Raw genomic sequence first — 14463 nt, 5'->3', positions numbered from 1 at the left:
AGGAACTTTAACTAGTTGGTTTTAACTAGTTGATTCATTGAGAACGAAGGGCGCGCAGACACGAACAGAAGACCGCTTTGCGGTTCTCTTCTGTTCTCTATTATTATCCAACTAATGAGGACTGATTGTCCGCCCCGGTGGTGGAGTGGCACGGTACTCGGCTGCCGACCGGAAGGTCGCGGGTTCGGTCCTGGCCGCGGCGGTCTAATTTCGATGGAAGTGAAATGCAAGAGGCCCGTGTAGTGTGCAACGTCAGTGGCACGTTTAAGAAAACCACGTTGTCGAAATTTCCGGAGCCTTCCAGTACGGTGTGCCTCATAATCATGACGTGTTTTTTGCACGTAAAACTACAGATATTAATAATATTATGCACGATTGACGCTCGGGTTTCTCTTACAAGCACTTCCGATCGAGCATTTAGTTCCGGTTTTACGAATATTCAGAAAAACTTGTTTTAAATATAGGACTGGTACGAAATCGGTGGTTCGGGTTCATCAAGTTAAGAGTTATGTTGGATATATATGGCATCGCGGCACAAGTTTACTGAAGATAAAGGGTCAATCTACTGTCAGTATAATTAACAAAAATTAATTAAATTAGTTCGTTGAAAGAACAGACGCTTTTCTCTTGAGCCACTGGGATCGTGGTGGCACCTGGCGAAGCAGACCTCAACCACGCGCTGCTTTCTGCGTGGCTTCCGAGATCCGCTTCGGCAGTGCGACAAAACACAAAACTAGCCCAAGGAGTACACCAGGGCACGCGAATGCCGGCGTGCGACTGTCACTGTCAGGCACCGAAGTCAAGGATTGGAGTCGCGTCCAACTTTAAGGCGAAAGCCTTAGATGCCTCATCAAACGCGAGAATTGACCGGCGTCCCCCGTCGGCGGCGTCGACGCGAGTGACGCAAACAATCATCATCACGTGATGACGTCACCATATGACGTCCTCGTGACGTCACAGGTCATCGAATTTTGTGACGTCATCAGATGAGATTCTTGCTTCGTCAACGGTGGGCCGGTCACGAACGCAGTGCGAAACCAGCCCAGGTGCCTCCGATCCTGGAGTCAGTGGAAAACCACGTTAGCGGCAGAAAGCTTTGACGGGTGGCGGGGCACGATCGATACATCGACTGAAAAGAAAAAAAAATGAAGGCTTTCGCCTTGGAAGCTTTCGCCTTCGAATGCATAAGGCTTTCGCCTTATGCATTCGAGGCGAATGCATAAGGAACTTTGTGAGTTCTTTCATTTAGCCATTGATTCCGTGAACTGTGTGTGTCTATGTGCGGACTTTCGTCAGCCGACGCTTAAAAAGTCATGTGCCGGGCGTACCGATAACAATTAACTACAGCGGTCGTGCTAAAAAAGCTCCCGATAGCTAGGGCTAATAAACGAAGTTATTGCTGGGCTGTCGTAAGCTCCCGGCACACGCTTGATGGAATCGCCGTTTGCGTTGGAAAACTGTTATTAGCCTAAGCTTTTTCGCTGCCTTCGCAAATAAAAACAGAATGCTGCCCGTCGAATCTGGAATGTGCGAGGCATTCGACCTCGTCGATAAGGCAACAAGGAAAAGTGAGAAACAGCCGGGCCGGCCAGAAGAAGGAACAGAGCGCAGTCATCCAACAATTGAAAAATAGCCATCAGTTCCTTCTTTTCGCTATAGGGTTTCCTACAATATATATTAGAGGGAAATGTGGCACTGTGATCGTTCAGCCACCATTGTAAGGATCGGTATAGTACGTGGATTTGCCTAGTTTTCGTGCTTGCGGCTTCGAACGCACTTGCGGCTTTGTTTATCGTTGTGTTTTGGCTTTTGTTTCGGATAAGAGAATGGCTCGCTATGAACCTGGTGAGCTGACGGTTTTAATTGGTCAGCCTAAGATTGTTGGTGTTGAGGTGGGCCTGCTGAAAATTTGCTGAACTTCATCTTGCGACAAAGCGGCTGCAGGCCGCGCGGAGCCTTACGGAGCTGAAGGAACGAAGCTTAGGCAAATCCGTTCGCTACCAATCATTCCCATGCTGGCTGAAGCGCCATGCGTTGCAGCTTCCATAGACCCAAGCGCCAGATTTCCTTTTAGTGCATTATGAAACTGTATGCTTCCGGACTGCTCGGCTCCTTCTTCCTTCTTGTTGTGGTGGGGTGCTATTCTGGACATTGTCAAATTCCCCCATGTTGTGGAATTCCGCCATTGGTCAAGTCTGATTGGCCCCTCCGATTGGCTACGGCCCTTCCGATTGGCTTAAAATGCCGCATTTACGAAATTTGACAAGATGGCGGAATTTGACAGTGTCCAGGATAGCACCCCTGTATGAGTTTAAGAACGACAAACCTCCTCGTCCAATTCTCAACACAAGTGGGTAAGGCCTTCCCCCTTTTCTACTAGAGAAAGCGATGCTCTACGCAAAACGAGAAATGCAAATAAGTTGCCTCCGAGATACCGTCGCGTCTCGAGGCCTGCGGTGAACACACCACGACTAGTCATCATCTCGAAGGCAATGCTGAAATGCTGCAGCTCGACGTAGGGCTAAGAGTTCACATGGCGCACGACAAAAAAATTATGGCCGTCTCATTGTGGCCGATTGGTGGATGATAAGCCCATAATTTACCTTTGAGATATAAGTTGCAATACGGCTATTTCACGATGACACGGCGCATGCGTCCTTCCCCTAGCGGAAAGGGCGTGAAACACCTTTTTATCTCGGAGGCTTTCGCTTTGGAAATACCGGCTGTCCTGGCCCCTACCAAAATCCTACGAAAACGGCACAGGACAGCACTGAAAAATCAAAGAGGCGGATTGCAGTAGCTGACAGTCGCATCTACGTTAATGATTCTGGTATCACATGTCGCTAGACCTAACAAAAACTAAGAAGCAGAAAGCTATTCCTTGTAGTATTCACGAAACATTTGTGTTCATCTTGGAAAAGCTAATTACAAGGGCGGGGCATTGCAAGGGTGTCCTGGTTTCCGCAGCACAATTACACAACAAGCACTGGCGTAAGCCACATGCGAAAGGGCTTGATCGCTCGCAATAGCCCAGCGATTGTCGCGTGTATAAACTACAAGACATTTTTTTCCGGATTGCCGTCCGTAAGCATATACTGACCTGAATACCGCTGAGTCTTCACGAGCGTCAGTGCCTGTATCAGCAGTGCGACACCGAAAATCCAGACCGGTCGCATCATCCTTCAAGGCGTCGCGCGTTTTTCTTCCCGTACGGGTCTCCACAGGCGTTCCAAACTCCTTACGTCTCGATTTGCGAACAAGACTCGATTCCCGCGCGCGCCGGGCACTCTCGTCGCAGCTTATTCCGCATGTCCGGGTCGTCAGAGGCAGCACCAGTTCCGACCGGAAGTCATCGGTCCTATCTGCGAGCCGAACCGGATACGACACCGGAATCAGCGTATCGGACCAAGCCAGTGCGCGAAGGGCCCAACCACGTTCTACCCCCAGGCCTCCGTAATTGGCACCGACCAGAACACTAGCAGCAGCAGCATCTACGGGTTGCTTGCGTGGGCAAGACCCCGCTACGCGACCCCAACGCCTTTTTCTCTCTTGTTATTCTTCCGCCTCATATATGCGTGCCACTGCGAGTGTGTGTGTGTGTAACCAACCGCCTGACGGGATGGTGACAACAGCTCATTCTAACTGAGCTGCGTATTCGGTATGCTGCGGGAATGGAGGAGGACATTGCGCGAGCCCGTATCCGACATGACGTCGGTCGGTGCGTTCATTGGTGTTTCGCCGACGAGATATGGGACGGCGGCTACGAGTCATTCGTTTGGGATGAGGGAGATGTGCGCGAGGACTGCGAGGATTTTGGAAGCTTTAGAAAGAGATGGAGGGAAAGAATGAGAAGGGCTTCTCGTTCGCACACCATGTTGGCGCTGAAGAACTTAGTCACCAACAGAGAGTGACACAGGAAGCGACAGGGCTACGCTCTGCCTGGGAAGTTAGTTTGTGGTAGATGCCAATGATACGTTACTATAGCTGCCATGAATGTCGTCGTAAGATGGCGATTGGAATGGTTGGCTTTCCGACTTACTTGATTGCCCCGGATTCACTTAGACCCCGTGAGGATCTTTAAAGTGCACCTAAATCTAGCCCCGGAGGTTTTTCGATTTGGTCCCCGTTCAAGTGCGGCCGCCGCGACCGAGAATCGCATCCGCGTCTTGTATCTATCTATATCCGTGAATCTCGTACAGCGCCCATTGGTAGCGCTATGTCATCGGCGTGCATCAGCTCGGGGATGCTCTGTGGCAGCCATAACCGGTTATGGATAGACGCTAAGTCGAAGGGCTCCTATAGCTTAGAAGTCACCCTCCTATGTGTCCTTAATGACGCCACCTAGAGGCATGTCAAAGTGAACATTTCTCGTTTCCTTAGCATGTAGTTTTAGCGCTGTCTACACAGTGGGGCCAGTAGACGCGCATAAAACATTTTAGTTTGATTTTAAACTCTTCGGCTCCCACCATCAAGTTAGCCCCATTGTAATGGACATCTATCTTGACGAGTCAGTACGGGTCGCTGGGTTTGCGAAGTCAGCGCACTGCGTGCGACAGAAATTGCTGTCGGAGTCGCTGTACAGCAATTCTGTCATCATTGTTTACGCGCGCGTGCAATAGACAGCAGATGACAGAGCTGCTGCTATTACGTCACGAGTTGCCGCCCCCTCGTGACTTGGACATACGTCACACAGTGTTGACAAGTTGCCATGTTACCGCCCCCTCGATATCGATACCGATAGTGGTTTATTAACCTAACGGTATTACTAACGGTATACTATCAATCATGTGATAGAGAAATGCGCGGAATACAACCAACCCCTATACATAGCCTTCATAGATTACGAGAAGGCATTTGATTCGGTGGAGACATCAGCAGTCATGCAGGCACTGCGGAATCAAGGCACCGACGAAGCCTATATAAACATAATGGAAGAAATCTACAGCGGATCCACAGCCACTATAGTCCTCCATAAAGAAAGCGACAGAATCCCAATAAAGAAGGGCGTACGGCAGGGAGACACGATCTCTCCAATGTTATTCACCGCGTATTTACAGGAGGTTTTCAGGGCCCTAGATTGGGAAGAATTAGGGATTAGAGTTAGTGGAAAGTATCTCAGTAACCTACGATTCGCTGATGAGTAACGCGGGAGACGAATTACAGTTCATGATTACTGAACTGGATACGGAAAGTAGAAGAGTAGGTCTGAAAATTAATATGCATAAAACTAAAGTAATGTGGAACAATCTTGGCAGAGAACAGCGCTTTGCGATAGGTGGCGAGACACTGGAAGTTGTAAAGGAGTACGTCTACTTAGGACAGGGAGTAACCGCGGAGCCGAACCATGAGAGTGAAATAACTAGAAGAATAAGGATGGGTTGGGGCTCATTCGGCAAGCATTATCAAATCATGAATGGTAATCTACCACTATCCCTCAAGAGGAAGGTATATAACAGCTGCATCTTACCGGTACTTACCTACGGAGCAGAAACCTGGAGACTTACAAAGAGGGTTCAACTTAAATTGAGGACGACGCAGCGAGCGATGGAAAGGAAAATGATAGGTGTAAAAGGAAGAGAGCAGAGTGGGTCAGGGAACAAACGGGGGTTAAGGACATCATAGTTGAAATCAAGAAGAAGAAATGGATATGGGCCGGGCACGTAGCACGTCGGCAGGATAACCGGTGGTCATTAAGGGTAACTGACTGGATTCCAAGAGATGGCAAACGCGTGAGGGGGAGACAGAAAATTAGGTGGGTAGATGAGATTAAGAAGTTTGCAGCTATTACGTGGCAGCAGATAGCACAGGACCGGGTTGATTGGCGGAACATAGGAGAGGCCTTTGACCTGCAGTGGGCGTAGACAGGCTGATGATGATTAAAAGTAGATTCAGTGCGTTCCGAGGCACCCCTATACCCTTATTTTGTTTAGGGTTCTCGACGCCAGTGCTTTGCTTTAGAGCAACAATACGAAGATTTATAATATTCGCGTCAGAAGGGCTTCAAGCAGTCACCTGACGCCATCATCGTCGACGAAGAGTGGGACGGGACAAGGGTTAATCTCCTCTTCCCCCCGCCTCGCCCGGACTTTTAATAAAGTTCATTCATTCATTCATTCATTCATTCATTCATTCATTCATTCATTCATTCATTCATTCATTCATTCATTCATTCATTCATTCATTCATTCATTCAGTAGTACTTTAACACTATAGGCAAGCACTAAGACAGTTCAGACTGATAAACCGTTCTTTCCGAACTCTATCCTCGTTAATTTCGTCATAATAGTTGCACTATTAAAAAACGAAAATGAACGTCACAATATCATTCTCGAATTTCGCGCCGTAACTTAAGCAAGTGAATCTCAGTGTGACATCGCGCATTCCGGAGTAGCGTCTTCTTTTTGGCAACATTGCCTCAATAAAATTGCTGGAAACTGGCTGCGTTAACTGGTTCTCTTAGAACGCGACGTAATTAAATTTTTACTGATAATGAATTGTGAAGGGCCCAGAAGGCATGGTCAAAATCTATGATGTAGTGGCCATTCGCGCGACAGTCGGGAGAGTGTCGGAACCAAGGAGGCTAAAAAAAACTCCTTGGTCATCCTCCTTGGTCGGAACCTATATCTTTTTTTTTTCACTTTTCCTCGCTTGTTTAGCGTCTTCTGGCGGCCTGTAAGAGCGGTGCTTTTTGTGTTCTGGAATGGTAATTTAGTAATACGAAAAAAAAAAATGTTTCCCTACTTAGTGTCCCTTAAAGATAGAGCGTGATCCACAGTAACATATCCTGATAAAGCCAACAAACAAAGAAGCCAGGGAAAGCAGCGGGAGATTACTTCTTACGTTACGGAGGTTTCGTGTCGGGGTTACGATTACGACAACTGTGACCACTCTCTCGGCGCAACATTAACGAGGCCCATATGGCACATCTTGCCCATTTTGTGACGCCCTAATCCAGGATGTGACCACGTCGCACTTGATGTTGACTTGTACAGGCCTGCGTTTAAGCCTTCTTCGCCACCTGCGCGCAACAGGCTTCAGGCCTGGCCGACCATCTGGCCTTCGTCCCTGGATTCACGGACCGTTCCACCGCTCGCTGTTAGACTTCACACGTGAAGCAAATTGGCACGTGCATTTTTGACACCGCGTGTTACTATGCATAAGGGCAGGCTTTCAAAATAAGAAAAAGAAAGCTGAAGTGTAACAACTGTGACATAATGGCAATGAATCACATACTACGTGACGCCATCTGGCAGAAAAAGCGTGTTCCTTCGAGTGGCGCTGGCAAACACTCCTAGGGATTAGAGGACGAGGGAATGCCTGCCGTAGTAGCCCAATCTGCAGAGCATCGGACGCGTAATTCGAAAGTTGTGGTTTGACTGCCCCCTTCCCCGACGGCAAATTCGTACTTTCGTCCACGTTAATTCATTTAAATTTACGTCATATTCGCTGTACTACAGTTAACGACAACAATTAATGTCCCCCACGCTTTGTTTGGACTAATTGCTTATTGGGATCATTTGATTATGTCTAACAAACAAAAGAGTTTCTCGCAAAAAAATTCCCCTCCTTTCGTTCATTCATAGGGAGGACCTCGCCCCGGCAGATTTGGTGCCTTAAGTAGCGTGCGTGAGTGTATTGGTCAACTGCCACCTCGTGAAAAGTTTACGTGTCGCGTGACGCCCTCTGGCACAAAAAGAGTGTTCCAGGCTCGCCGTCTTGGCCAAGAGTGGCGCTGGGCAACACTCCCATGAATTTACAGGTACAGAAATTCCCAAAGAAGTGAACGGGGAACCGTCTTATTACTACACCGCAGTTAAATGGCTACAACTGATGTTCCCAAAGCTTTCCTTGGCTCCGTTCTGTTGACTTCTTCACGTTTAGTCTAGCAAGGAAACGAGTCCCTCGAACCATTCCCCTTCTTTCCTTCTTTAACAGAGACAGAATGCATATGACAGAAGACAGACAGAAGGCAGAAGGAATAAGCAAATAAAGAAAGAAGACAAGAAACAGACAGGCAATGCATCCACCTGGGTCGGAAACGCGACTAGAAGGATAATTCCGCCCGAGGCCGGATACTGACGCAGTCTACTAACTCTCTCATGCGCGTCAGGCGAGGAAATAAAAGAAAACGGCATACACGAAAGATATCGTACCTGTAAACTTTTTCCAATCCAGAAAGACGTTTGTTTCGTTGCCTTTTGCATCACCGAGCGCTGGTGATGGATGAAGTAGCTCACACGTTCCCTCACGCTTGAGTTTCGTTTTTTTCTCCGAATTACGATATGAGGCACGACAGTTCCTCCCTGCTTCTGTGAAAATGGCAAAAAAAGAGAGGAAAAAAGCGGCTATTCTTAGCGATGTTGCTATGGCAAGGAAAGAAGGAAGGAACAGGCAGAAAGGCAGGCAGGTTAGACAGCTCTTAGACCGGCTGGCTACCCTGTGCTGGGAAACGGGGCAATGGCAATGAAACAGGATATGAAAGAGAGGCTACAGAAAAATGAAAGAAACATAAACAAAAAATAAAGTAGATGACACTGTTTAGAGTCTGTCTCTAAGCCCCGCTGTCCTTAAAAGGCGGAACAACGCATTCAACGCCTTCTGTGCTGAGGACGGACTCGGTCAGTGTCTCAGGAACCTTATCAAGCCTATCCAACATATTGGAAAGTTCTTTTCCGGGCGCACTGAAGCGGGGGAACTCACAGAGACGATGGGCGACCGTTTCTTCGCAGCTGCAGCTATTGCATGTAGGGTTGTTGTCCATTCCAGTCCGAAAGAAGTAGGCATTTTCGAATGCCACGCCAAGCCACAGGCAGCACAGAAGCGTCTCTTCAGCTTGAATTATTCATGACACACTCTAAGACAAAATCGAGTACTTGGGGAGTATTTCTGCCACACAACAATAATCGTCATCTGGCTTGCTCGCGTTTCCTTTCTTGAAAACCCAGCTCCCGTCACTTTCCTGTCAAGAATGCTATGTCACACTGATAACGCGCGTGCCGTTCGTGACCGGGAAGTGCCGCGACCGTGGTGATAACGCGAGGAAAGTACGCGAGGTGGATAACGATTGTTGTGTGGCAGAAACACTCCCAAAATACTCGATTTTGTCTTAGAGTGCAGAAGACGGCCAAGAGCGTCTCGCGTAACAACAGACTCGCAGACACACTCCGCCGCCACTGACGCTATATTATGTCTATCTTCGAACAGAGACCACGTCATGGCAAATGCAGACGACGGCTCGACTACAACCCCCCCCCCTCCCCCCACTGTTCGCGAGAGCAGAAGCGCCGCGTCATTGCAAAGCCGGGCCCCGGCCCAGGTAACCATGGTAACGGAGCAACGGAGCGCAAGGAAAGCTGTAACCCGCCGGACATTTGAAATGTCACACGTTGCTTTCGTTCACGCGCGCCGAAAACGAATTTATTGGAAGTTTTCATTTTGCGCAGCCAAACACTTCTGTGACAAAGAAGTATTACTTCGAACGCCTCCAACTACTCTGATATCACAAAGCGTAATAATGTAATAATTAAAACAAACGGAACTTCATGTGGGTTTAGCTGCTGCACATCCATCTTTTGAGTTGCCCCGTGGAGGCACTGCCACACACATAATTACTATTTCGAACCAAAAAGATAGGACACAACCGAAAAGCGATGCGCCTCAATTATCGCATGTGTCTCGTTTCTCCTTCTTCTTTTATAATTGCTTGCCACAACGCTACATCGTGTGAAAATTATCAAGCCTGCTTGGAAGGGCAAGAAAATTCAGAGCTCCGTCGGCCTGATGGTGCTCGTACGTTCGCTTCTATTTCTCATCTTTAGAAAAAATTCAGTTAAATAACATCGTATATTCAGTCAGGAGCGCGCTTTACTGGCGGGTGCCCGGCGGGAGCAATTCTTTTTTTTCTCATAGCTGGGGCGGGTGTTTGACCCCTTCCGCCAGGTTGTGATGGGGCATGCAGGACCCTTAAGAAGTTCAGTCTGGATTCCAGGGACCTTCGTACGTCATTGTGCGGCCATCTATCGACGTTTAAGTAGCCGTACACCTCCGAGCGCCAGGTTAGGGTACTCCTCTATCCACTAGCTTAAAGAAAAAGCCCTCTGTTTCCCTGGCGGCACTGGCAATCGAACCCAATGCCTGAAACATTGGAGGAGGACGCTCTAACATTTCACCACGGCTGTGGTATGCAAGTTGCCACCTTCTGTCTTGCCGTACAACTCCCCTGCCGCCATGCTTCTTTCTTTGAAATAAGTGCAATAACTCGTAGCCTTTGTTTTCACAAATAGTCATTTACCCACTGCAACGTCACGAGGTATACTCAAGAGCATTCATGGTTTACATTTCAGCACTTTTGATGCCTAAAGTGTCGAGTTGGGCTTGTTCGTACATAATTATGGCACACTGCAGCGCAAAAAACACACAACGGACGGTACACTAACGACGACGCCTCTTTTGCAAGGGCCCATACGTAGGCCCTGTAGTCTCGTATAAACAAAACAACAAAGACAACGACGACGACGACGATAATAATAATAATAATAATAATAATAATAATAATAATAATAATAATAATAATAATAATAATAATAATAATAATAATAATAATAATAATAGTTCCCCAGGTTGGCTGGAGCCATAGCGATGCAAACTCTCTCATGAGTTCACTCAATCAAGCCCAGATCGAGGCGTGAGTCTGAGTCTGAGTGCGCCCTAAGCGCAAAATATATTTCTTGAGTGAGTCCGAGTGAGCACCAGTTTTTGTGCCGACCTATCGCTGGAGCCCCATATTTTGTGAAGCGACACGCCACGCAGCGGTATGAATCGCAGGCATGAGTAAGTTTCGAATAAATCAATAAATAATAACTGAATAGTTATGAAGGAGTCGACGAACAAAACGCTATAACTAGCTGCGTTCGAACTCTTTCTACAGCTCAAGACTGTCTCGAGCGTCGTTCCGTTGCAGTGGTATCAAACATAGCAACCCAACATCTGCTATAGTTCACCCAGTGTCTTGGTAGCTAAGGTAATGCCAAAACACACGCTAAAACAAAGGGAAAACTATCACTTCATGCGAAAACTCTTACATATGCCGCACCTGCACCATGCAATATAGTTGCCTACGCAGAAAACTTGGAGCGGACCGGTTTAAACTTCTCTTTTCGAATGAAATAGTTCTACGCTTTGTAAGATGTCACAACTGGCTCAATGATTCTATCACGCGCATTTGTGCGATGTCACAGAATGGTATTCAAGCAAAATGCCTTACCTGTAGTCTTTCTTTTTTCAAATTCGTAGAGAGGCTTCTTCCGTTGCATCTTGCCTCACCGGGCGCAGGATTTGAAATGGCGTCTACGTTGCCACGATATTTCCTCCAGACGGAGAAAACAAAAAAAAAAAAACCTTGCCTGGGCAAGAACAGGCGACGAAACAAGCGATGAGTCGGCTATGGCCGCCGCTCTCCAGAAAAAGCGCTTCGTCATTACGCGACCGGCGGCAGTAACATTGGTGTTGAAGGCCCGTCGCTTTAGCGCCTACGCTATTATGACGGCCGATCCCGGTTCAGCGGCCGGCAGAGAGTCCGTTGCGGAAAAGCGGCAGTTCTTCGTCGTCTGCGGGTTTGTCCGTGTGTCTGAGACCGTGGCCTCCACGATTAGCTCCGGCAGTGCGCCTGCCGGAGCTAATCGCGGAGGCCACTCTGTGACGCACGTAACGTCAGGTTTATGTCGCTTCGCGGCGCACCTTCAGCGGTCTCGCTATTCAGCCAGCGTCATCACGCTGCCAGTACCAGAACCGTCAGCGACACCTACGTGTTTGAAAACTGAACTAAAGCGCCTTCGACCTGGGTCTTGGTTCACGTTTCCTGGTTGTCGAAGGTCCAGTTTCATCATAGTTATTGTTGGGGTGTTACGTCACAAAACCACGATATGATTATGAGGCCCGCCGTGGTGGTCTAGTGGTTATGGCGCTCGACTGCTGACCCGAAGGTCGCGGGATCGAATCCCGGCCGCGGCGGCTGCATTTTCGATGGAGGCGAAAATGTTTGAGGCCCGTGTACTTAGTTTTAGGTGCACGTTAAAGAACCCCAGGTGGTCGAAATTTCCGGAGCCCTCCACTACGGCGTCTCTCATAATCATATCGTGGTTTCGGGACGTTAAACCCCAGATAATATTAAAGATTGTGAGGCACGCCGTATGGAGGGGCTCCGGAAATTTTGACCATCTGGTGTTCACCTAAATCTAAGTACACGGGCCTCTAGCATTTCGCCTCCATCGTATAATGCGGCCGCCACAGCCCGGATTCGATCCCGTGACCTTCCTAAAGAAAACAAGCCTCGCAATGAATGCAAAGATGAAAATGAAGCGTCGACATACTTCTCGCAAAGACCTTGCCTCCGGTCTCCAGCTTACCAGGGGTAAGTATGGGAAGCAAACAGTTCTTGCAATGCAACGTCACAGCTCCTCAGCCGCCATTGTTACCGAAAACATGCGTAGCCATAAACCAGGACATTAAAAATGGCGGGACAAATGCGGCTGAGTAAACGTATGAGACAGACTTCGCTCCCCTATCAGTGATAGGATTTTTACGCCTATGCTTACCGTTAAACTTAGAATCTCGGGCCCCTTACTACGGCGTTCGGTTACGTGGGCAAGCATTTTTGTTATATTGTACGCTTTCTAGCGGAAAAAAGTTCATTAAATTTAAACTATCTGCACGCACGTGCTTACATTAGTGGTTGAACGAAGACCACGCACGACACAGCTGTCATCAAGTTACAGAGCAATAATCGCTGTTATCAAGGTATCATTGGACGCAAGACAAGCCTAACTGTATCCGTGATAGACTTGTTGTTTTTGCAGTACGCATCTGAACATATCTGATCATGTATAATCAGATAGCGTGCATGACGCGAATTGCGTTGTACGTTCCCGAATGCGAGCTAGGGCACTAGCGATTACTTGTATATAATAATTAATAATTTCTGGGTTCTTGTCAAAACCACAAAATCATTATGAGGCACGCCGTAGCGGAGGACTCCGGAAATTTCGACAGCCTGATGTTCCTTAAAGTGCACTTAAATCTAACTACACAAGCCTATGGGATTTCTCCTCCTTCGAAACGAGACCGCCACTCTTCGAATCCGCGACATTCGGGTCAGCAGCCGAGCACCCTTACCACTGTACTTGTGTATAGGTGAGTTCCTACATATATCATTCCTTCTCTGTGCGAGTTTCTCGGCCACGTTGTGATCTCTCTTATTTCGATAGAAAGTCAGTCAGCGTGCCCTCAATACTTCAAAAAACGCCACTTAAGCTCGCGAAATCTCCGCTTCGCGCTATCCCACGAATTTGATACATCGCCCGCCGCGGTGGTACAGTGCTACTGTGTTCAGCATGCACAGCCGAAGGTCACGGGTTCGATCCCGGTCGCGGCGGTCGCATTTCGATGGAGGCGAAATGCTGGAGGCCCGTATACTATGTGATGTCAGTGCACGTTAAAGAACACCAGATGGTCGAAATTTCCGGAGCCCACCACTACGGCGTGCCTCATAGTCATATCATGGTTCTGGCCCGTAAAATCCAAGATATTATTATCTTTTGGCTATTGCATTCTGATACTTTCTATTTTTGTGCGCCGCAGACACTTAACGCCCCCTGGACGCGACGACGCGAAACCGCCACCCCCAGCCATGGCCTCCGAGATTCGGCGCCGGCGGGTTCCGCCGGCGCGCAATCTCGGAGGCCATGCCCCAGCAGCAGAAATCGAGGACACCGCTCTCCAATGTGAACTGGTGAAATGCGGAAGAATTAGAGCAGTACCGGACTTACAGCCACAGTCCACGGGTTACGCTTGATTCGTTAGTAATGTCTCGCACATTGTTGATGCGAATAAACCATTTCGCGCTGTGTTTGCAATGCCTTTTCACTGTTCACGGGTTTCTTCACAAGCTCCGAGCAAGGAAGAGAGAGGGGTTTGCTTTATCGAGGAATTCGTGCTTCCCATTTTTCGTGTATGTGAGGGGTGGCGCCTGGATTCTTTTTGTACTGGGGCGCACACACTACGAGTTCCTTCAGTGGGGGAGGCGAGGCAGGGATGTGGGGAACTTCCCGCATTTACACGTTTTAACTCGACCTAGTTTATCCAAACTTGAAATCCGAAGTTTGGGGTGTCGACTTACAACCGAAAGCGAAACAAACGAGAAATGGTTACGGCACTATGGTTAGGTTCCACCGCTGCCTGTAAGGTATGCCGTATTTTCTCGTGTACAACCGGCACCCTCAGCAACGATTCGCGGAAAATTTTCTAACGATAATCCCCGCGTATTGCCGCGAAGCTAGCTTTCCTGCATAGCTCTGAAGCACTGCCGTCAGGCCACCGTCGCACACCGGAATTGAAGCTCGTTTTCTTCAGCGAGATCGTAAACAAATTTCCTTTATGAAAAGCGCTTGCTCTTTTCTTTCTTCGTTT

General features: G+C 48.3%; 1 protein-coding gene across 1 annotated transcript in view; it reads right to left on the bottom strand.

Moving 5' to 3' along the window:
• LOC119405011 (uncharacterized) overlaps positions 1-3239 on the bottom strand; it is a gene marked incomplete at its 3' end in the record, with an annotated part of 82185 nt that extends 78946 nt beyond the window's left edge. The window contains 1 exon segment of the mRNA XM_049419156.1: positions 3101-3239. Coding sequence (XP_049275113.1) covers positions 3101-3179 — 79 coding nt within the window.
• Between the last annotated feature and the right edge of the window lie 11224 nt (positions 3240-14463).

This window comes from Rhipicephalus sanguineus, chromosome 9, assembly GCF_013339695.2.
Source record: "Rhipicephalus sanguineus isolate Rsan-2018 chromosome 9, BIME_Rsan_1.4, whole genome shotgun sequence".
Taxonomy (NCBI): Eukaryota; Metazoa; Arthropoda; class Arachnida; order Ixodida; family Ixodidae; genus Rhipicephalus; species Rhipicephalus sanguineus.
Note: the sequence above shows the minus strand (reverse complement) of the source record. Positions and strands in the feature narration are given on the sequence as shown.